Source organism: Plecotus auritus, assembly GCF_963455305.1.
Source record: "Plecotus auritus genome assembly, chromosome: 5".
Lineage (NCBI taxonomy): Eukaryota > Metazoa > Chordata > Mammalia > Chiroptera > Vespertilionidae > Plecotus > Plecotus auritus.
In genome coordinates, this window is record NC_137776.1 from 36,011,245 (window position 1) to 36,036,441 (window position 25,197).

Genomic DNA, 25,197 nt, shown 5'->3' on the forward strand with positions numbered 1-25,197 from the left:
TATTTCGATGTAGTCCCATTTGTTTATTTTTTCCCTTTGTTTCTTTTGCCCTAGGTGTTGTATCAGCAAAAATTTTGCTACATGAGATGTCTGATATTTTGCTACCTATGTTTTCTTCAAGGGTTTTCATGATTTACATTTAAATCTTTTATTAATTTTTAGTTTATTTTTGTGTATGGTGTAAGTTGGTGGTCTAGTTTCATTTTTTCACATGTACCTGTCCAATTACCCCAACACTTGGGAAACTGTCCTTACTCCATTGTATGCTCTTGCCTCCTTTATCAAAGATTAATTGAGCATAATGGATTGGGTCGATTTCTGGGTTCGCTATTCTGTTCCATTCATCTAAATGCCTGTTCTTGTGCCAATACCAGCTGTTTTGATAGCTTGATATCTGGTATTGTGATTCCTCTAACTTAGTTCTTCTTTTTCAAGATTGCTGCAGGCAATCCAGGCTCTTTTTGGGTTCCATATAAATTTTTGGAGTGTTTGTTCTAGATCTATGAGATATGCCATTGGTATTTTAATAGGGATTGCATTGAATCTATAGATTGCTTTGGGTAGTATGGACAGTTTAATGATGTTGATTCTACCAATCCATGAACACGGTATATTCTTCCACTTGTCTATATCTTCTTTTATCTCTTTTTTTCAACATTCTATAGTTTTCTGAGTACAAGTCTTTTACCTCCTTGGTTAAGTTTATTCCTAAGTATCTTAGTTTTTGTTGCTGCAATGGAAAATGGAATTGTTTAGTTTCTCTGAGAGTTCATTATTGCTGTATAAAAATGCCAGTGATTTCTAGGTGTTAATTTTGTATCCTGCTACATTGCCAAAATTTCATTTATTAAATCTAATAGTTTTTTTTTGGTGGAGTTTTTAGGGTTTTGTGTGTACAATATCATGTCATCTGCGAATAATGACAGTTTTACATCCTCCTTTCCGATTTGGATGCCTTTTATTTTTTTCTTCTTGTCTGGTCACTGTGGCTAGAACTTCCAGTACTATGTTGGATAAAAGTGGTAAAAGCGGGAAACCCTGTCTTGTTCCTGTTTTTAGGGGAAATGGTTTTAGTTTTTGCCCATTGAGTATGATGCTGGTTGTGATACATCTGATAAAGGGTTAACATCCAAAATATATGAAGTACTCATACAACTCATACAACTCAACAAAAGGAAGACAAACAACCCAATCAAAAAATGAGCAGAAGACAAAGACACTTCTCCAAAGAGGACATACAAAAGGCCAAGAGACATATGAAAAAATGCTCAAATCATCAGAGAGATGCAAATTAAAATGACAATGAGATACCACCTCACACCTGCCAGAATGGATACCATCAATAAATCAACAAACAAGTGCTGGCGAGGATGTTAATAAAAGGAACCCTAGTACACTGCTGGTTGCAGACTGGTACAGCCATTATGGAAAACAGTGTGAAGTTTCCTTAAAAAATTAAAAATGAAACTGCCATTTGATTCCGTGATTCCACTTCTAAGAATATATCCTAAGAAGCCTGAAGCAACCAGTCAGGAAGAATATACACCGAGTGGCCAGATTATTATTATCTCTGAATGCATAATAATCTGGCCACTCAGTGTGTGTGTGTGTGTGTGTGTGTGTGTGTGTGTGTGTGTGTGTGTATTTTATATATATGATTAGAGGCCCAGAGCATGAATTCGTGCATGGGTGGGGTCCGGCCAGCCTGGCCAGGGTGAGGGGACATGGGCGGTTGGCCGGCCTGCCTGCTGGTCGAACTCCTGGTCGAGGGGACAATTTGCATATTAGCCTTTTATTATATAGGATATACACTGAGTGGCCAGATTATTATGCGTTCAGAGATCATAATAATCTGGCCACTCAGTGTATATGAAACCCTATGTTTATAGCAGTGTTATTTACAATAGCTAAGGTCTGGAGACAGCCCAAGTGCCCACCAGTATATGAGTAGATAAAAAAAAAAACTGTGGTACATTTACACAATGGAATACTACACTACTATAAAAAAAAAAAAAAAAAAAAAGGAGAGAAGGATCTTTTACCCTTTGAGACAGCCTGAAGGGACCTGGAGAGTATCATGCGAAGTGAAATAAGTTGCTCAGAGAAAGACAAGTAATATGTGGAATCCAATGAACAAATAAACTGACAAACAAAATTGATCTAGAGACATAGAAGTGTGCAATAGACTGAGGATCCTCAGAGGGAATGGGGAGGGGGAGGGAAGAGATCAACCAAAGAACTTATATGCATAAATGAATAACCCATGGACACAGACAATAGTGGGATGAAGGCCTGGGGAGGGGAAGGAAGTGGGAAGGAGGAGGGTCAATGGGGGGGGGGAAAGGAGGACATCTGTAATACTTTCAACAAGAAAGCTAAATTTAAAAAATGTCTAAATAAAAGTAAAGCATCATGTCATTGATAGAAAACATTTCTGTGGACACCTATTCTCTGAAGTCCCGAGAGAAGGGAGGAGAGTTCCTGATGGCAGAAGTTCATGAACATTGGTCATGTCATCCTCATTAACTATAAAAATGAGGGTTTTAATGATAATCCCACAAGATTTAATCGGAAGACAATTCATTTGAAACAATGCCTTTCTCCCTAAATTTTCATGATCCCACAAGTCATCCTAAGATTATTTCCTCCAGACACCATTATGTAATTGGATAAGAATGAAAGACTGACATTGTAGCCCACACCATTCACTGCAAATACCTGGCTTGTATGTACCATTCCGTTCTCAGGCCAGATGTGTGAATAAGCAGGTGGTCACAATATAATAGTATAACAATGATCTACATGGAGAGGTCTAAGTGCTCATGCATTTCATGATGTGGTATGAGTCTTGTCCTCCTGTTCCAAATGAGGAAACTGACCCACAGAGAAGCTAACCACACAGGTCACTCAGCTATTTCTCCCAAAGCAAGGCTCCACACTGCCTGGATGAGGAATGGGGGTGGGGGCACATGATGTTCAAGTCCACGGGGTCAGGGAAGCATTATAGAAACTGTTTAACGAAAACGAGAGCAGCAATTGCATTACAAAAAAATTAGTTCCTGAATTTGTAACCTTGACATTTCACTTTTCTACAATGAAGCCGAAAACCCTCGTGAATCTACATCAACATGCTCCTGTGCTGAAAACATACAGGACCCTCAACTGCTACGGCAGAGACAGTCAGGCGTGGTCTCTACGCCACGCACGCTCACCTGCATTCGATGATCCAGTGCCGGATCTGGTCTCGGAGGTTCTCCTTGATGTCTGCACCTTCTATTAATTGCAGGTGGTCCTTGATGGTGTCCATGGCTTTCTTGTAGTCCTCTTCATGCTTTACCTGCAGCTCATCCCGCAGGCGGGTCACCTTTTCAGCCTGGATTACTGTAGTGCTGACTTCATTAAACAGAGGAGGTGGATTCTGAAAACACAAGCAGAAAGGTTTGAGATCATAAAGGTTACAAAGCTGGTGGAAAATATTAGACACTGGGGAATTATCCCAATATTTTCAATGGTGTCTTACCAAAGGCCCATAGAAATACATGCAGAACACAAGAATCAGATTTGGCGGGAACGTTTGTCAATGTGATTCACTGCCCTGGGGAGGAAAGATGGTGCTCACTCCATACCATTAAACAGAATCCAATGGGAAATGTAAGTTAGCTTGAAAAAAAAAATGCATATTCAGTAAACCTTAAAAAAAATCACCCAAACCGCAGAAAGTAAACTTTTTCTGAATCTTCTTGGTTAGTGGAAGAACAAAGACTGAAGAATAAGAAAGTATTTGGAGCAAGCCAAAAACTGTGAACAGAGTGTGAGTGCTCTGATTTCAAGAAAATCCAACATTAGCCCTGAAAACTCTGTTCCATTGTTAGAGACCTCAAAAAAAGAAAATTATCTGCTGACCCAGACATTCACTGTGATGTTATATCTTATTGTCAGAATGTTCTTCCCCCAAAGTCTGCAGATCAGCAAGTCAACAAATGCCTGGCTACTGAACACCAACCAAGTGCTCAGCCCTGGTCCAGCATCCTGAAGGGTGTGGTCAGAGAAAATACAGAACAATGTCTAGACCTAACGCCTATTCTTTAAAATCCCTAGAGAAATACAGTTGGTGGGATAAGAGTGATGCATGACATAGGCTAGAACAATGGCCAATAACCTATGGAAGTGCTACGTTGTGGGTTTGGGTGGGAAGAGCTAAAAGGGACTTGGAGAAGGAAAGCACGCATGGAGCGCCTGGTGCCAGGAATCACACCTTGGAGAGCTGGGACACAGTTATCCTTTACAGGTAGAGATCCTGGGCTCCAAGGAGTTCAGAGATTCAGCCCAGGTCACTTAGCAAATGAAGGGCCAATTCAGGGGTGAGCTGGAGCCAGCCCATAATGGCTCATGAGATCTAATTGATGCATTTTCAGGAATTTTGCAAGCTAGCTGTTAAATCGCCATTTTTGAATGCTAAATTTTATAAACTTATAATTAAATCAGTTATATTAAAAATGAAAGTCATCAATACTAAAAATCTCATCACTTCTTAGCTGTTTTCACTGGATTTTACTCTTATCTATGTGCTTGACATTATGCATGTTCATCGTTTCTCTATGTTGAAAGTGCCATATGATGGTGGGTGACTGTGTGTACCTTTCCAACTGTGTTCACTCAGGTAGGAGCCTGAAGCTGGCTATAGAAATCAGCAAATGCTGTACGTCAGGGCTTTGGATATTGTTCTGATTGAATTGTCTAGACTTAAGTGATAGGAAAATAACAACGCAGATAAACATAAAAATGTGCCGTGTCTGTATCAGCTACATTGTGACTAGCACAAGAATTTAAGGAAATATTCTTCCAGCCCCAAAACTGTAATCTGATTCAGCAAGGAGGGTCCAACTTCTAAAAATGATGGACACTTCTTTGGCTGAGTGCAGTTGCAGCATCCTTTGGCTGTCTCACTTTCATCTTATTAAGGCACATGAAGATAACAATCTACGTCCATATCAGAACTACACTCACTTATCAGATGCAACACCTTATCATCCAGACAACAGACAGAAGAGCTCAGTAACAATCAAGGAAAGTGTTCTGTGAGCATCAATGGCCAGGTGAAATTTGCAACAAAGAGGAGCATACATTTTATTATTAGTAGTAAATTGTATGGACCCAACCTTATATCAATGAAATGATATATGCATACATTTTTCCCAGAGAGCCACGGTTAAGCGTTACCAGTGAAGCACTGGGCACATCCAAGATGAGAACCCCGTTGTTCCTGAAGGTTCTCCCACCACTCATCAGTCATCTGTGTCCTACCCACCATCCACCTTCTGTGAGCTTTCCTTCCCAAAGAGGCTATAGGGTATGGGACGGTCAAAGAGCCTGCAGAATCCAGGGCAAAGCTAAGCTCAAAAGATTTCTGTTGAGTCAGAGCATAAAAGGAACCTCTCTTCCTGGAAAAGAGAACAGCATAAGCCAAGGCACTGAAGCGGAAGGGAACATGGCTGTGGGTCACAATGAGATGAGCTGGAATGGGGCACAGGAATTAGCAATTCTAATCATCCGTCATACCCATCACTGGCTCTTAACAATGTCTGAGCCTCAGAGACCTCTGTTGGTCTGGCAAAGCCTAGGGATGTCTTTCTGAATAATGTTTTCAAACGAATAAAAAGAAAATAAACAGATTTATAGAGGAAACCAATTATACTGACACACAGCTCTATCTGGTAACGACAAGACTGGGGTCCTGGGTCACTGAGAGAAGACCACAGGGGTAAAGTGCCATTTTTATCACGTCGTATCAAGAGGGCAGACTATCAACGTGCTCACCTTGATCCCCTGGCTTACGTGGTATCTTCCAGGTTTCCCGTTCTAAGACCACTGCCCCCTCCCCCACCCCCTCCACACTGTCCTCTGGTAGGAAGTCACTGTGCATAGCCCCCACTTAAGGAGTGGGAGTTACATTCCACTTCCTTGAGGGTGGAGAACCTGAAATTATTTGAATTTTTTTCTGCATAATAGATTGGTCTCTTCTCCCACATTTATTAAATGATTCAATAATTTATTTATATCAATATGGACTCGTGGTTATTTCACTGATACTTTGGGTTATAATCCCAATATCACTTTATTATTTTGTTGTTTAGATTGTCCTAGTTGAACAGCTGTGACGGAGACTGTATGTCCTGCAAAGCCTAAAATGATGAGGAAGAGGAAGGAAGAGGAGGAGGAGGAGGACAAGGAGGAGACATTTATAAAAGGGATCAATGCAGCAGAGCAGGACCACGTCCTGAGCTTCTCCTGCGCTTGCTCCCTCTACAGAAACAGTCTCGTAGTCCTTGCCACAGTCCTGCCGGCAGGTACTATTATCATATGAGGACATGGAACCGGAAAGTCGAGTTAGCGTTCCCAAATGCACACAGTTGGCACATGGCAGAGGCAGGGAACAAGGCCTAGTTTATGTGATCCAAAGCCATGATTTGGGATTTTGGGGCAGAATGTCTGGGTTTAAGTCTGGGCTGTGCCACTTGCTACCTGTGTGATTTCATACAAGGCCCCAACTCTCTGAAGGCTCCGTCTCCCCCTCTTTAGGATGGGGGCAGCATTAGGCTGTGATGACTGAATGGGACCCTCTCTGGAAAGCCCTGTCTGGAGTCTGGCATGGGTGGGGGTACTTGGTGCAGGTTCACTGTGGGGTCAGTGTGATTGCTGTCATTGCACCGGCGGCACCAACATTGAGTGCATGGAACCCAGGGAAGCTAGGAAGCTCCCTTGTAGAGAAATTTCCAGGATAGGAGAAAAATAGTAAAGTCCATTTTGAAAGCTGTGAAACGCATATGACAAAATTGAAGGTCTTGTTTCCATGGATAAAACTATAAATTTAAATCAATTACTGTGGGAAAATGGTTATCTTAAAGACTCAATTCATGTCATATACTAAAATAAATTCCAAATGAATGAAATAGCTAAGTGTAACAAGTACACACACACACACACACACACACACACACACACACACACACACTTCACAACCTCCAAGAAATACCTATGAACCCCTGGGAGTGATTTCTCAACTTGAAACCACAATCCAGATGTTGTTGGAATTCAGCGTCCACTTAATGACACAAAATCAAGTTAGAAAGATGAAAAGAAAATCACACATATACGAGTTTATAAAAACATGCATCAGGAAGTCTAAGGAAATAAGCCAATTGTCTACGTTTAGTATAATAAGAATGTGTGACTGTTATGACAGGAAAAATGCTAAAGCTACTTTAAATCTAAATCTAGAACGAAAATTATAGAACCATTTTGAACAACAATCTTAAAAACAAGTTAAATTGCCTCACTGTACAGGTGCTCAAAGGCAGGACTTTATATGATACATTTTGTGTCAATATAAAGAGATAGGAATTCCCTTTCCTTAATCATATAAAGAAGTAGCCAATTCTTATACCTCCCAGGTAATGTTTCCCATTCCTAGTACCTACATCTTATAATTCTACAGATTTTTCTCTCGTCTCTCCAAGGACTGTTGTAGAATCCATTGTTTTTGTGACTATGTTAAAATGGATCCCTGCTATAAAGGACCCAATTTCTTCCGTCTGTGATGAATGTGTAAAATTGAAGTCTTGCATTACTGTTATGATTCTCAATCAATGAATTACACGAATGGCTTTCACCCCCCAATTACATCCTTCTTATGGTGATTTATGGCAAATTTCTTTCACAGATGTACATATACAAACTGTCGTTTAAACTGGGCCTTTTCCCGGTTTATCCCTAAAAACGAAGAGATGAGTCGTGACTGTGATGCGTGTCCTGTCAATAGCTCTCCATGTACTGCTTGGCAGACTTCCTCCCGCTCCAAACCTCTGAGCAGAACAGGGAAATCTCCCGGCTCCCCTGGGACTGCACTCTGTCCCCACGTTCATTCACCGGAGTCCTTTACTCATGTTCACATCCACCTCTGGGGTGGAAATGGGGACCTGGCCATCCCATTGGACCTATGAGGACACGGAGGTTCAGAATTAAGTGAGTTCCGAGTCATTCTGCATTAATGAAGAAGCCATGGGGTTTCCGACTCCTTCGCTAGGAGTTCCTCCAGCTACACCACGCAGTGCTGTTCACCTGTGTGTCCAGGTGTGTTCCTCCCTATAGATGTCCTCCAACAAACATACACTTGGGGTCATGGGCAGCCTCTTTCTCTAGTTGCTTCTGAATGTAAAGGTTGTCATCTCTTTGGGTCCCATGTTAATGAGCAGCTTTTCCTTGGGGCTAAAACATCTTTTCCTCCTCAGCAACCCCGGTCATACGGAATTCAAATTCGAGAACTCATCGTTGCATAAACAGCAACTCATTTAAAAATAAATTACGAATATTAAGGGGAAATAGGAAGCAAGATAACATACGATGTATTGAAATACATTAGCGGTAGAATTACGCGTCTTAATGAAGGCTTCCCATGTGAATAAACCATTATATTTACAAGCTTTCCACAGTTAATGACCTGGAACCGGATAACGCAACCTACGTTGATGGCGAGGTCCTCCGTCAGCAGAAATATGCATATTAATAATTGATGCTGCTGTAAAAACAGGACATCGGGGGACGCTTCCTGGGTTTGTGGGGAAATAGGACTCCATGGTCCATTAACTTGAAATGCTTAGCTAATGTTTCATGGGCTTTGTCTTAAAAAATCCGTGTTCAAATTAGTAAGAGAAAATGGACATTTGTCCAAATGAAAATCTGTTCAATGTATCAGTCGCAAATGCACTTGCAAATAGATGATTGGATGAGGGCAACCTTCTGGAGAGGCCCACGGTGTTGGGGGTTCGCTTCTTCATGGTGCTTTGTTGTCCCTGAAGGCGAAGCCAGAGCAGTGAGGAGAAGGGGGCATCTCGTGAAGCAAATGACAGTTTTGTGGGGTCTCGTGCTGTGGCCAACCCAGAGATGAATCCACCCCCAGCCTCCTGGGAACAGCGGGCAGCGCTGCTCGTTGGGAAGCTCTGGGGCCCAGCTCCTCGGGCCATGGGGCGCCCCGCCCCCGTCTGACTTTGCCGGTGGGATGACTGCCTCATGCTGTGGAGGGAATGGCGCTGCAGTTGCTCCATTTCCTTAGTTTATGGAAATAAGCCATTTTGTTTCATCATCCCATTTTAGAGCAATGTGTCTGTATTTATATACCTGTGTTTATACCAACGCGCCTTCTCATGATGACGAAGCCAGCAGGTGTGGAAACAGGACTGCAGGGAGACCCAGAGCTGGTGGTTTCCTTTGCCCTCTGCACCAAGTCCAGTTATGTTATGTCTTTAAGTGAAGATGCCCCAATTTGAGTGGGTGCCAAACTATTAAAGGTTAAAATTTTTCTAGTCCATTTAGATTTCTAAAACTTTCTTAGCAGTTTTAAAATATGCATAATTAGGAGCTGTGCTAGGTTAGTAGAGGAAGCTTAATCTGTTTCTTGTGTCCTACTTCTTTAAAAATGTTTTAGATAAACACTTTAATGGCACTTACAGGTTGCAAAGCACTGTTTGAAGTGGCTGACCAATATTAACTATTTTATTTATTATAATAGCCTTATGTGTAGGTAGTATTGTTATTTTCATTTTAAATATGAAGAAACTGAAGCACAGAGAAGTCAAGGAACTTACCCAGAGTCACACAGCAAGGAAGTGGCAGACTGGGGCTTTGACTCAAGGCATCTATTTTTAGAATCTCTGTTCTTAGCCTCTATGCTTTGCTGTGTTTCTCTACTGACAGGTTTCTTACAGCTTAAAACATTTTGTCTGAAATATTTTTTATGGATACTATAAATCAGACCTTTTAAAAAACATGCATTTGTAATTTCAGTAGCTATTGCTGATCTGCCTTGTAAAGAGGTTGACATGTCCCTCCCCCCATGACAGTTTGATGGAGCCTGTGTTTTCAGACCTTGCCAACATTGTGGCATTAACCTTTCTGATCTAGGTTAACTTCAATAGGTAAAAACAGCAATTAAAAATAGATTTAGTTTTATTTTTTAAAAATTGACTTTTAGAGAGAGAAGGGAAGGGAGAGGGAGAGGGAGAAACATAGACGTGAGAGTGAAACATTGATCGGCTGCTTCCTGTATGCACCCTACTGGAGATCAAGCCGGAAACCTGGGCATGTGTTATGACCTGGAATTGAACCAGCAACCCCTCAGTGCATGGGACGACACCCAATCAACTAAGCCACACCGGCCAGGGCAAAATGGCAATTTTTAAATAAGCCTTTTGAACCATGAGTGATATGAGCATCTAAACCCATGATTCTAAGCCCCTGGAAGAAAAACATCAGCTGGCACTTACCCAGTGCTCACTGTGTACAGCATGCAAGACTGTTCTGAATGCCTTACAGAGGGCAGTGTCTTTAGTACATAGCACAAACCTATGAGCAGGTGCCAGGACCATTTCCCATTTGTATATGCGGAAGTCTCGGCACCGAGAAGCCAGGTCACCACCCAAGTCCACACAGCTGGTCAGTGGTGGGGCCAGAATGTGAGCCCAGGCGGGCCGGCTCCAGAGTTCTCGGCCTCAACCACTCTGCATGCTCCTTGAAAGGAATCTGCCGGGCCTAAGTGGAGATGGATTAGGGCAAACGTCCTGCTTGAGGACATGCCTGTAGGAATCCTGGGATCAGGAGGCAAGAAGGAGAGAATACCTTCATCACTGAATTGCTGATGACCTGAGACCCGGGCAAGAGGAGAGCAGAGGAACAATAATAAAAACAACTTAACGTCAGACTAAAGGTTTTCACGTCACTAGATTGTAAAATCCCATTTAACAGAAAAAACAACAGTGACTTCTCCTTTCTTAAAAGCTCTTGAGGTGGGCTTTTGAGTTCCCAAAGATGACTCAGGGTCCCCCTGACCCTCTGATTGCCTGGCTCCGCCTGTTGGAGACCCACACACCTGCACCAGGATCGCCACCAGCCTGGTCTGCGGACCGTTCCCGGGCAGCACACACAGGGCACGGAGGGTGTGTGTGTGTGTGTGTGTGTGTGTGTGTGTGTGTGTGTGGTGGCACCTGCTGCCTTAGGGACCCTGGAAACCTCCCTGGCAGCCAGATGTGCAGCTGCACGCTAGACTCGGGCCTGCGCCCCTCCAGCTCCACTGCAAATGGCTGAATCACAAAGGCCGAGGTATTTCCTATTTTGAAGCCAGTGGCCTGCGTATTTGATGCAACAACTTGTTTTGAAGTGTTTCGTGTTCTGTAACACAGAAAAGTTATCACACTTCTTGGTACTTTGCACTGTAGACATTGTTCTGTTATCATGACAACACACTGATGTTCCGCGATGACCAAGAGCAGCCGCCACTCCTGGAAGGGTGTCATTGCCATCCCCCATGAAGCCCCATCAGCTTTTCTGTCCTGCTCTTATAGGAGACGGGACAGAGGCTCACAGGGAGGGCAGGGGTGTCGCTCAAAGCCCCCAGCTGGCCACCTGGATGCCTGCTTCCTTGTCAACACGGTGGAACAAACCCTTCAACACCTGTGGTGGAGACGGCCACTCATTTCTAAGATGCTGGCTTCCCCGCAGGACATTTAGGGAATGGTTCTTTTGCATTTAAGACATTAAAAAAAATCTAAAACAAAGCAAAACAAAATCCCATAAATCATGGCATATCCGTTCATCAAGAATAAATTTCTTTCTAGAAACAATCAAACGTCATTTGGAGCCAACTATCCTATATAATAAAAGCCTAATATGCTAAGTGTCCGACTGTTCGTTTGACCGTTTGACCAGTCACTATGATGCACACTGACCACCAGGGGGCAGATGCTCCGACCGGTGAGTTAGCTTGCTGCTGGGGTCTGGCAGATTGGACCCCAGCGGTCCCTCCCTGGCCCCGATCATGCACTGGTGGGGTCCCTCGGCCTGGCCTGCGTCCTCTCGCAATCTGGGACACCTCCAGGGATGTCTATAGGCTAGGCTGAGGGACCCCACCGGTGCACGAATCTGTACACTGGACCTCTAGTAATACATAATGCACATGGCCAGGCTGGACGCCATGGCTTCTGGTTGGTATTAACGTGCAACCATGAAAGTGTTTCATTTTGATTCTTGGCTCATTTCAGCTTTGACAGCCCTTTACAAAGGAGCCCACGGGTGCTGAGGGCTGGGGAAGCACTGGGCGCTGTACCCGCCTTTCCAAAGGAAGCCTTGGAGGGAGTGCGCTGGGGTGCCCCAGCGTCTACTTGGGGTGATTTTTTCATAAGAAATAAGTCTAATTCATTGACCTAAAAACAACCTAGCACCCAGCTTGTTTTGCATTAGGATGTGAAAGTGAGCAGGCCTTGACGGTGCTTTGAGGGTCCCACAGATGCATTTCACGGTGACAGTTCTTTCTCTTTACTCCGCGCCCCCGCAGTGTTCATTATAATGCAAACACTGATCGCTTCAGGCTAACACAGAATATATGATGGTCATGACTGTAGGACCAATTATTTCAAAGGGATCCACAGAATGAAATGTATGACATTCATTAAGTTTCCCTCTACCTGATCCACCCCATTGCCTCTGCCAATTAAAATAACTGCACATGAGTTTTTAGAGTGCTATTTATTTTCCTTTGTGGATTTTAGAATATAAATATTTAAAATGGCAATATCAAAAAAAATTTATATGACAATGGTAAGAAAAGCATTTGGCCGGGAGTGGAAGGATGGCAGAATGATGCTTCTTGTTCTAATTCTGGTTTCAGTTACTAAATAGTCACCCCTGGAAACATGCCAGCTTCCCTGACAGATGCAAATACAGTTTTGATCAGATAAGTCACTGGTTTCCTCACTGGCGTAATATCACAAAGTGAAATAAGAGAAAAATGAAATTTTAAAACAAGCAGGCAGTATCTTAATTAGTGATAGAGTGGAAAATACATTCAGTTGGAAACATTTCTTCAATTTGGGGTAATGGATTTTTATGGTTATCAGCTAGTGAGAAGATACCATTCTTAATAAATTGAATCCATATATTTCACAATGGTGTAAAATTTCAATAAGCATGTGTACCACACACACACACACACACACACATACACACACACGCAGAGGGGGAAAAGTCACCTTTAATAGAAAACAGATGAGTTACTCTCTTTATATTGTCCAAACTCTGCACTGCTGAAAAATTGATAAGCATTTTTTATTTGAGCTAAGCGGATACAAATGACAAACTAAAGCAGAAAAAATCATAAGAGACACGTAATTCTATCTTTATGTGGGATCAATATAAGATATTAAGGCTTCAAGATGAAAAAAATATTGTTTGGCCATTCCCTAAGTTTCTGGTGCATGAACGCAGTAGATGGTCAGCAAATGCCGGCTGGGTTAAATTAAATGGAAATTGTTGAATTAAAACTGCTGCTAACACAAAATTTCATGTTCAACTTAGGTAATCTGAGATTAAATCTTCACTGTGAGTTTAATTTTTAAAGTAGAAATTGGAAGTATCTATTGTTTTTATTATGACGTCTCATATCTGCGTGTCTGTTCAAGGATGGTGTAGAGGAACGTCGGCTCATTCCCTATCTACCTACCCACATACACCACACAATTTGGAGAGCTTAGGAGAAAAAGTTGATAATATTCCATGGCCATTTATTTTTATTTTTAAATGTGTACTTTTCTTCCAGTTAATGAAGCAAATTTCAAACACTTTGGAAAATACAATTATGGACAAAAAAATCTTCCAAAGTCCCCACATTAAAAAATGAGCAGCCCCAGCCAGTTGCTCAGTGGTTAGAGCTTTAGCCCGTGTGAACTGAAGGGTCGCCAGTTGGATTCCTGTCAAGGGCACACACCTCGGTTGCAGGCTTGATCCTTGGCCCGGTCCTGGTGCATGCGTGTGGGAGGCAACCAACCGATGTGTCTCTCTCACATCAATGTTTCTCTCTGTCTCTCCCCCTTTCTTACACTCTCTCTAAAAATCAATGGAAAAACTATCCTGGGGTGAGGATTAATGAAAAACAACCCCCCCCCCCAAAAAATGAGCATTATCTGAACTCGGTATATTTTCTTTCTTTGCATGTGTGTGGATGTGCATATATATTTAGATGAAATTGTATTGTTGTGTATAATTCTAAATCCTGTATTTTCACTTTAAGCATTGGGCCACCAAAAATTAGTCGTAAACATGTTTCTGATGGTGGCATGGTACTACATGAATGTAGGTTCACCGCAAATTATTTAACTACATCCCTACTCTGAACATCAGAATTGTTTATTTCCAATTTTCATTATTAAAAAGAACACTAGGAAACTTCTGTGCACATAAATCTCTATTTCTGATGACTTCCTTAAGATAGAAATAGAATTGGGGGTGAAGGATGTAAATATGCTAATGGTCTTGCACAGCTAGCTAAGTGTCGTTCAGAAAGGCCGAATGGATCTTCTAACACATCAGGTATTCGTGTGAGCACTGCCTCACATTCCTGTCAACAATTATAACTTGAAACACAGACACACCTTGCCCTCCTCAGAGGCCTTTGTTGGGGATGCCGATCAAGGAAGAAACACCCCAGCACAGACAGAGGCTCTAAAACGTCCAATGATCCCCACCTCCTGGTGCTCACACCCTCCTGCCCTCCCCTCTGCCTGCGTGTGTGTGACCCTTGACCTGCTTCTAATCCACTGAATGGGGAAAAGGTGAGGCATGCCACTTCTGTGATGTTTGCAGGAGATGTAGCATCTCTCCCTTGCTGGCTTTGGTGAACAAGTTCTCACATGCAGGGGCCCCATGGCACTGAGCCGGGGCTGTGTCTGGCTAACCATGTGCTGGAAAACGGAGGCTTCCATCTGACAGCCCACAGGGGCTGAGTCCTGCCAACAACCACACACACTGCGAAGCAGATCCTTTCCCTGTTGAGCCTCAGAGGGGATCCCAACCGGGCCAACACCTTGACTGCAGCCTGGGAGACGCTGGGCAAGGAATCCAGCCAAGCACAGACTCCTGACCCACGGCAACCGAGAGAACACGCCTGTGTATGAAAGCTGCTCAGTTGGTGGTAATTTGTGACACAGCAGTAGGTAACTAATACACCCTTTCAAGTCTGCTTCAGTCATTATCCCCCAAAGGCAGCATATCAGTGCAACCTGGTCACCACAAATACTAATAAAGACGAGTGCACTGCTGACATCAGCCGGAACAGCATATGGTTAGCAGCTCAGCATCTGCGTCCACATCTACGGGAGTCCACAGATTCTAACAGAGTGGGGTGTGGGGACACACCCTGGCTCCCCTCCACCCAGGCAGGCGTCTATCAAGTACAGGTGATTCCACCTTCGTCAATCACTGGTTGTTTATTTTTCTTTCCTCTCTCCCCTCAAGGAAGATTGGCTAAGGAACACTCAAACCATACAGGTGCTATTGTCTTTCAGAAAAGTGGACACAGGTTGCGTGCGTGTGTAAGCAAACTTACCATGCCCAGGAACACCATCTCCTCTTCTCTCTCTCTTTCGGTTTTCTTATTTTGATGGAAACCTCGCCAAACCTAAAACAAAGAAATTACTTGTTTTGTATATAAAAATATAAAAGGGAGCAGTTAGGTGTTGATCAGGCTGGCAGGGGAGTGGTTAGGGGGTGATTAGGCTGGCAGGCAGAAGCGGTTAGGGGCAATCAGGCAGGCAGGCAGGTGAGTGGTTGGGAGCCAGCAGTCCTGGATTGTGAGAGGGATCCCAGATTGGAGAGGGTACAGACTGGGCTGAGGGACACCCCCCCCCACCCTAGTGTAGTTTATAATATAATGAAATATTATTCAGCCATAAAAAGAAAGAAAACGTGCTATTTGAGACAACATGGATGAACTTGAGGGCATTATGCTGAGTGAGATAAGTCAGACAGAGAAAGGTAAATACTCTATGATCTTGCTTACACGTAGGTTCTAAAAATACTGAACCTATGGTAACAGAGAGTAGATTTGTAGTTGCCAGGGGCTGGGGTGGGGGGTATGGGTAAAGGTGGGCAAAGGTACTAACTTCCAGGTATAAGATGAGTGGAAAGTTCAGGGGATCTAATATACAGCATGAGGACTAGAGTTAATGACACTGTATTGTACCCTTAAGAACTGCTAAAAGGGCTGCTCTTAAATGTTCTCACTATAAGGAAAAATGGCAATTAGGTGAGGTGATGGCTGTGTGGATTAACCTTACTATGGTCACTGTTTTACAATATATTCGTGTATCCAATTATGACATATATCTTAAAATGTGCACAATATTCTATATCAAATACATCGCATTTGTATTTGGGGTGGGAAGAAATAGTCTATAATTGTCCTTAGGGAAATTCCCCTACTTGGGTTTCTTCCAGAGAAACTTCTAGATTGCAGGAGCATGGGACTAGATCTAAGGGTGTTAATTCATAGTTTCAAAAGAAAATCTCTGCAGTCACGTGGGGAAATATAACAGCAGCGATGAATTGCACAACTCAGCTGTGAACTCAAATGCTTATTTAAAACTTCATATCTGCATAGAAACCAGACAGAAGATGGTCTCTTATCTGCCCCTCCCCTGCCCCTCGCTGCCATTCAAACACAATAAGGGGCAAGCGTCCGACCTCCCTGCTCCCACTCATGCCCTTGTACTTCCTTTCTCTCCAGCCTGCTTCTAACTTGTCACATGCCATGTTTTGCATTTTCCTATAAGCAACGTGGTCTGTATTTGAAAAGTGACGGGGCATAAATCTGACCGAGGGGAGGAAACCTCAAGGCCTGCTTTCTAAAAGGGCACCGAGGTCCCTCTCACGGCGCTGGTCGCTGGGACTCTGTGAACGGCGCGCTGCAGGGCACCAACACCTCCTGCACTATGAGTCCATGTGTCAGTGGATTTTAAAAATTCATTAAGGATTTACATCCTCACTGAGTTTTCAGCAACATTCTTTCCAACAATTATCAATGATTTCAAAAACATTTGAAGAAAATGCCTAGACCTATTTATAATAAAATTTAAAAAACAGGACCAAGCTTAGTTAATGGTTTCCCCAGGGTAAGAAAATCAATCTTTCTGGAATTTCGTCTGGCTGTACTAAAGGTAAGATTTTGGAATTCTGAGTGTCGGAGCGGACCGCACCCTGGTACGCATCCCTGGCATGTCAGACACCGGATCCCTAGGGCCGAGAGCCCTCCCCATCCCATCGCACCTTTTGGATCTGCAGTGCCGCTGCCCCCACGTCTGCCATTTTCTCGCCCAGGAGCCTGGCTTGCCGTGCTCTGAATTCTTGAAGGAAGATCTGCTTCATGAACAGTGCTCTCAGGCGACCTTGCCGTGCCCTCTCCGCAATCTGAATTAATTTCACAGCCTGTTCTACGGAAATAGTCTTTATAGAGGATTTCTGCAAAAAACATTTGAGATCAATCAATATTTAAACATGCTAACTATACCAACTGACCCCAGAAACATCACAGGCTTACTGCCAGCCCAACCCTGCAGAGTTGCCAAACTGCTGATAAGGAGTCTGACATCCGCTCACTACTAACCACCTTCCCCATGACTTATGTATATTCTGATAATATGCCATACTGGTGCCGTGGTCCCACATGTAAGCATCCCTTCAGCTTTCCTCTACCATTCCAAACAAAATACTAATTAGCTCCACATTTTAGGTTGGCAGCAAATTATACTAAGAATGCCAATAAAATTGATTTAATGAAACTTGAAATGGCTATCAATGTTCATTAACTTAATAGTATAAACATGAATTAAAAACACATCTCTAGCTCGGCTGGTGTGGCTTAGGGGTTGAGCATTGTCCCGTGCACCAAGAGGTCACGGGTTTAATTCCTGTCAGGACATATGCCCAGGTTGCAGGCTTGATCTCCAGTAGGGGGCGCTCAGGAGGCAGCCAATTGATGTCTCTCTCTCTCATCAATGTTTCTATTTCTCTCTCCCTCTCTCTCTCTAAAATCAATAAAAACATATTTTAAAAAACATAATACAAACAAAAAACACATCTCTGAGAATTGAATATGTAAAATACACGTGAAGTAAAATGCTGACTTTAAAATCCATTACAGAATGATCTGGTGAATATAACTAATGCTAGAATTACTGGAGGAGTATTAACTTTACATATGAAATGTCCTCCAGTATCCACAAGTTTGCATTTCAAAACATTCAGACAAGATGGGCCTGTGCAGTACAATGCTGTCTTCGGAGGCAATGTCAGATGTGGGAATGTGATGTTTTGGAGGAAAGAGGGGTAAGAGCAAGGCTGCAGAGGCACCCAGAGGCCTACAGTATTCAGCGTGGGCTTGGCCCTCGGACTTCAGTTTTCCTGGGAGGGAAGAGAAGGCTGTGCATGTGGTCTGGCGTGGGCAGGGCCTCCTACATGGATGGGGCAGATGGGAGAGGCCACTAGAATAAAAAACACCCAAGCACAGGCTGAGTCCTTGTCCAGGCCTCAGGGTACCAATGGCCATGATATCAGGATACAGTGCAAGACACTGAGGTCCCAAGTGTGGCTGCTCCAATTCATCCCCCGGGGCCATGACTTCTCTGTGTAATGGTGTTTATGTGCATGTGTGTGCACATGTGTGAGTATGAACAGGAAAGAGAGCAAAAGGACATTTACTGAGAACCTACAGATGCCAGACACTTTCCATACACATCCTCATCAAATCCCCAAAGCAACCTCCAAGGCGGGTGTTACAGTGGCCACTTAAGGGTTAAGAAGACTGGGGTTCCAAGAAGTAAAGTAATTTGTACACATTCCCTGGTTAGTAAGGGGTGGAGCCAGTTTGAAGGAGAGGCCCCTCCTTTCTCTGAGCAGTCACCACTCCTCAGTGTGGGCTTGATTCCTTAGGAAGCAAATTCACTTAATAATCCCGCAGAGTTCTGTGTTCAGTGAGCTCTCGTCCTTCACATTTGCAGCAAGCACACATTTTCAATAATGAAAGAGTGCGCGTTAGAGTGGAATGAATGTTATTCAGGCTGTAAGTCAGAAGATGTATGTAAAAGCACTTAAGCAGATAGCAGGTGCCCAGCAAACATTAGCTCTTATTGTATTTATTTCCTTTAGATTCCGTACTGTCTGTTGTTCTGAAGATAATTACAGTCTTTACTGGCTACTTCTAAGGGATGGAGTAGTTGATGCAACAAAGATAGAGGCTCCGAGAGTAAATGTTAAGCATTACAAATGTAGGAGTGGACAATCATTGTTATTTATCAGAATTCCTCTTGGGGTATATATTGCATATATTTTCCGGAAATAAACAGCTTAAGATGAGAGTGGGGGTCCAGTGAGACCCCGAAGGGCATGGAGACATCAGTCAGATGCCCAGGGCTGGTGCCAGAAGCCAGAAGCCTTTTTTATTTTTAATATATTCTTATTGATTTCAGAGAGGAAGGGAGAGGGAGAGAGAGAGAGATAGAAACATCAGTGATGAGAGAGAATCATTGATCGGCTGCCTCCTGCACTCCCCACACTGGGGATTGAGCCTGCAACCTGGGCATGTGCCTTGACTGGGAATTGAACTGTGACCTCCTGGTCCATAGGTGACGCTCAACCACTGAGCCACACCAGCTGGGCAGAAGCCAGGAGTCTTGCTGAGAGTGAGCACCTGTGACCCAGAGCTGAGCAGTGCCAGGGCTGGATGCTGAGGGAGAGAAGAGCCTCCTTGCTGCTGACCCACACAGAGGAAGAGGAACTGGGGGGAGGGGGAAGAGAAATAGCAAAGAGGAATTTTTAGGGTTTTCCTGTAGCATGTGCAATGTAATCTCCCTTCTCTGCTCCCCTGTGCAACCTCAATTCTGCTCGCTTGCCAGTACTCTGGGCTCAGGGTGGGGGGTGGGGGTGACTAAATGAAGGGCTTCGTGCAGACTGAGCATGAACTGAAGGCCAGACTCAGGGCTCCAGGGGTGAGGATGGCTAGGTGACCCAGGCAAGTCAGCCTTGGGACCTAGTTCTAGGAATATACAATGTGGAAGAGGGTCAGTCACTTAGGGGACAGGCACGGGAAGGAGAGTCGGTCCCCAATTAGGGGTGTCAGGAAAGAATTCCTGAGGGAATGAGTATCATTTGGATAGGCTGTGACAGAGGGAGGAGAGGGAGCCCTCTCTGCCCAGGAAGCAAGCTCAGCTACTCAAAATGAGAGACAGTAGAAGGCTGGTGAGCCCAGAGCACGCGATCCCGCTCCATCACCACTCAGCATGAACCTGAAGTAGGGCTGGCAGTACCGAACGGGGCCTGTGTGTAGGGAGACCGCACATGCAAGCCATCCTGGCACCCTGGTCTGCACTGGCAGGGGTGGCATAGCTGCCAAGAGCATCTGGTTGGCTTTGAACTTGAAGTTGTAAAGGTCAACCAGCTTTTTAGAAAGTGTAGTCATTTTTGAGTTCTGAGTAAGTTATCTCAGCCCTCCATTATTTTATATGAACACCATTCAGCTTCTGACTTAGGCGAGGTGAATTTGAGATGAAAAAATTAAACCAAGTTGCTAATCTACATAATCTTAGAGGTGCTGATTTAACCAACAGCATATTATGTTTTGGTCTCCATTTCTAAGTTCTTGACAAATAATGGTTATGAATCACCAAAAACTTCTATACTGAATAACAAGGAGAGAAAGGTACTGCTCTCCTCACACTAAAAATAATCTAACTGCTTCTCAATTAGGAGCATCAAAAGCAGATTTTGTAGATTACAGAATAATGTGTGTTAAAATGATATACGAACCATATCATGTATGTCTAATCCAGTGTCGGCTAATATTTGAGCAAGAATTTTCTCTCTTCCTTTTATTACTTCCAACTTCTCCTTCAAAAAATACTTGGGTATGGGAATATCTAATTGTTGCTAGAGAAAGAGAAAAAATAAGCAAAAGAGCATTTTTGTCATAATTCCAGGACTCAAATCCATGTAAAATATACAGTAAGAACGTGACAGGCTTGACTTCCCATCCTCATTTCAGAGACGATGAGGCCGGTGGTGTGTGAGGAGAGTTCATTACTGCTAAGGAGACACAAATAAAGTCAAAAGGAAAAATTGTACCCATATTCCTTGTTTTAATCATTACAGTAAGATTTCAGTAATTCACATCAGTTAGGCTTCCATTAACTAATGAATTTATTTAAAGAAATGTAATATCATCTCAGTCTACCTAGAATAATAATGCAAATTAGGATAGAAAAATCTTGAGCTGTAGAGATCTTTGAGTTAAACCTAGTAATTTATCACTAGCATCATCAAATTTTGGACATAATGGTCACATTTTTTTTCTAATAACTTGTTTTATTTTTACCCAAATTACTCTATTACAAAAATCACCTACAAAATTAATTTGCATTATTAGGAAACTTGTTTTTTATACAAGAAATATAAACTTCTATTCTTTACTATGCACATTACCTAATATTTCAAATTAGTAGAGGTCACATGAGTATTTAGCAGTCTGAGTTCAATAATCAGGAATGTATAAGGATTATTAAAGGACTTAGGTGGGCCCTTGACCAACCCCATTGAGAAACCCTGTCTGGATACTCTTGGACACTCCTGGCTGCCTTCTGGTAGACCAGTTGGCTGGGGAAAGCTAAGGTTCTGATTTTCAGGGTTAACTGTCCTTTTCCCTATTCTGATGTGAACTCACATTCTCTGCCCCAACCAGGAATTTTGAATAGGCCTTCCCCTAAATAAATATTATAGCATAAAAGGTGTCTTTTTGAGGACTTAGTGGAATGGAATCCCCAGAATTTCTGGGAGGTGGCAAAAGTTTTTGAAAACCAAACCTTTAGGCTAATGGAGTATTGGGGTGCATTAAGCATGCATTTCTAGGGTCCAGTGGGTGAGTGTGGTCCAGGGACAAAAGAAAGTCAGGGGAGAATGATTACATTTTTATTTTATGTTGTGATTTTTATCGAGATTTTATTTATTAGCAAGCATGTTCAAGTGTTGTACTTTTCTCAAGTGTTGTGTTCTCGTTCTCTCTCTCTCTCTCTCTCTCTCTCTCCCTTCTCTCCCCTCCCACATGTTTTTCTACACTAGGAGACCTATTAGGAAAGTCTCCCGGTTCTACAAGTTCCATCAAATAGCTGGCCCCCCAAACACAGAGGACCTGCAGGCTATGCAGGTGACAGAGCCACTGAAGCCCAAATACTGAGGATGCTGGTTGGTCTGGGCTTCAACCCTGAAATACAGGACTAGTCCCCACAGAAATTTCCAGAGGTTAGTGTGTCTCTCTGAGCAGGGCACTGTTTATGAAGTCCATGCAACTGATGTTGGATGCACCCTCTACTCAGTTGGATTTCAGTGTCATCGCATGGCTCAGTCCACATCTTCCAGGACTGGCAGAAAACATTGTTGATAGTTTCCTGTTATGAAGGCTTCCAGGAGGATGTCACTTATTCTTCATCTCTCTCAATGCTCAGTGGCTCCATCATCCATCCCTCTAACTGCTCAGCGACTCCATCATTCCTCTCACTGCTCAGTGGCTCCATCATCTCTCTCAATGCCCAGTGGCTCTATCATCTGTCTCAATGCTCAGTGGCTCCATCATCCCTCTCAATGTTCAATGGTTCTAGCATCCCTCTTAATGCCATGGCCTTCAAGAAGATAAACCAGCTGCAGCAGAGTACTGATGGAAGTAGTAAGAAAAGTAGGGTATGAACCGAACAAACCTGCCATGTAAATTACACAAATTTCTTATTACTTAAATTCAGGAATATTTATTTAATATCCTTAAAATTAAATTGATAAATTCAATCATTGAATATGATTGAATGACTATTTCATGTTTATCCTAAGTTGTTCTTGATATTTTCACATGGGTGAATAAAGTGCATGACCTAAAAAAGCTTTAATTCAAACTTTTACCAATAAATGCAATAAACATGAAGATTTTCAAATGATCTTCAACATTTTCATTCATTTCAGTTATTATCTTCAGTCTTTAGGCCATTCTGATAAAATGCACTATTAATGCTAGGAAAGTCTATCCCAGAAAGAAACATAACCTTTAACGAAGCCCAAATGTTTTCAAAAGGAAGAAACATTAAACCCCATGTAGAAAATGCAACATTTTCTCCTTTTATCATAAAGTAAATTTAGGGAAATCGTTCCTTTCACAATGAAGCCTGAGCTGAAGCCTTACCATGAAGTTGAAGTGTGGGGTCCACCGGCCCTTGGAAGACCCAGCCAGACAGTGTCAGAAGAGACCCTGGCATCTAGCAGTAAAGGTCAGAGGGTAGTCGCAGGGGCAGAACGCTCATAGGAAGGCGTTGTGGCCACAGGTGACAGGTGGGAGAGCTCCAGGGCCTCAGAGAGGGAGAGGGAGCCCTTCTTTGGTGCCCGAGGCTTGAAGATCTATAATCACACATCCTCTGAGTCACCAATGACCCAAACAATGGAGGAGATGCATCCACCTGGGAATAGGGAACCAGCAACCAAGGCTGCTCATCCAGAAGATGATGGAAAAGAAGCCAGAGAGAGACTTCCTTGGGAAACAGAGTAGAGACACTGCTGATGGACACTGGGAGGGTTTGCACTACAGGATATCTGGGAAGGGGTCAGCCTGCTCCATTCCAACAGGTCTGGACAGACACCATGATGACAAGACGACAATAACCTCAGTATCCAACAGACCCAAAGACTGTGCCCCAAACGAAGGAAACTCAAGCCATGCCCACGGCAGTGTGGTGGAACTGAAGGGCTGTGCTTCAACTTCCAACACCACAAACAACGAGTAAATTTGTCTAGACAGCCTGGAGAATACTGGTCACAGGACTGCACATCTTATTTAAAACCGAAAGAAATTAATATGAAAAGAGAGCTGAGTACTTACGGGAGCCAACTTTAGATCCTGTAAGATATCATCAAAATAGTGAAACTCGGTTAATTCCAGTTCAACCATTTCGTTTTTCAACTCCAGGATGCGACCCATCACTCCGTCCAGTATTTTCCGGATCAGTATTCGTTTCTGCGGATGAACGATCTGGTCATAGACATTCTCCAGGTTTCTAAAGATCTGAACATATTTTATGTAGAAGGTGGCTAACATTTGGAAGATGAAAACTTGATTTCTGTGTGGCTCTACCGTCTTCTGAGACTCTTTATCAAGCAAAGAATTGAGGGCTTCTTGGGTCTGATGCCACATCTCATTGTACATTCTGAGAAAAGACAGAGAGTCCAGATAATGCAATAAGCAACAATGACTTTGTCAGGCATACATCTGGAATAACAAAAGGTAATATCGTCAAGTGTGAGCTCAGAACACTGCATATAGTCACAAGGCTCTTCAGAGAATTTATGTCCTGTTTTGACGTACGTGTGATTTTTAGATATGACCACTTCTATTATTATCATCAAATAAATAGTTTAAGAAGCCTTTTATCAATATGCTATACCCATAAAGCCAGTGTTGAAGCTAGTTAACTGATTTGTCCATATATAGAGCTGGTGGTGTATAAATTGGACTAACCACTTTGGAAAGTAACTCAGGATCCTCTTACACTGCAGAGAAACTCTTGTAAGTCTGCATCAAGAATGACTGCAATAACATTTCTTTATAATAGCAAAGACCTGGAGATAACCCAAGTGTCCATCAACAAGAGACGGGCACTCAAGCTGTAGTATATTCACCAGCAGATGATCACACAGCAGTGAAAACTGAGTGACTTACACCAGTAAGCACCAACCAGGAACCTTGCAAACATAATGGAGAGTGACAAGCACAGTGCAGACTACGGCTTGGAGGCTGACCTCTAAGGACTGCCTTAGCAGCCCCCTAGCCTCAGCTTCCAGCTGGTTGAGATAACACAGTTGGGAGCCTCCAAAGGCTCAGGATGGTGAGGGCGTCGGCGTTGCTAACTCCAAGACACCACACCATCCCTGGTTGGCTTCCCTGGACTCAGCTCACACCTCTGTCACCGGTCCCTTCATTAGTCCCCTGTGCTGCTGATTGTGTCATTCTCTTCCTGTCGGTACTTTGCCATTCATGGCAGAAATGTTTTATAAGACATTTTGGGTGATTTGGGCTCTTTTATAATATCTAAGAATCAGGACTGAAGTTCAGTATGTCTGGGAAGGGGCTTATCAACCAGTGGGCTTCACCTGGGGGTGAAGGGCTGGGCAGGATCCTGGCCACTTCCTGGGGAAGAGGAGGACCCAAGAATGTTGGTGTCTGTCCAGGTGACTATCTGCCCGCAAAGCAAGTGGGTCAAGGAGGCTGAGCGTTCTCACTCTGCCTTGCGTTCAGTCTGG

At 43.3% G+C, this 25,197-nt stretch overlaps 1 protein-coding gene across 1 annotated transcript in view; it reads right to left on the bottom strand.

Annotated features, from left to right (window-relative positions):
* DRC11 (dynein regulatory complex subunit 11) overlaps positions 1-24,103 on the bottom strand; it is a gene marked incomplete at its 5' end in the record, with an annotated part of 110,838 nt that extends 86,735 nt beyond the window's left edge. Inside the window, 5 exons of the mRNA XM_080670388.1 lie at positions 3,213-3,418; positions 15,428-15,499; positions 17,146-17,337; positions 20,680-20,799; positions 23,780-24,103. Of these exons, the coding sequence (XP_080526514.1) occupies positions 3,213-3,418; positions 15,428-15,499; positions 17,146-17,337; positions 20,680-20,799; positions 23,780-24,103 (914 nt within the window). The remainder of the gene's footprint in view (positions 1-3,212; positions 3,419-15,427; positions 15,500-17,145; positions 17,338-20,679; positions 20,800-23,779) is intronic.
* Positions 24,104-25,197: the final 1,094 nt, after the last annotated feature.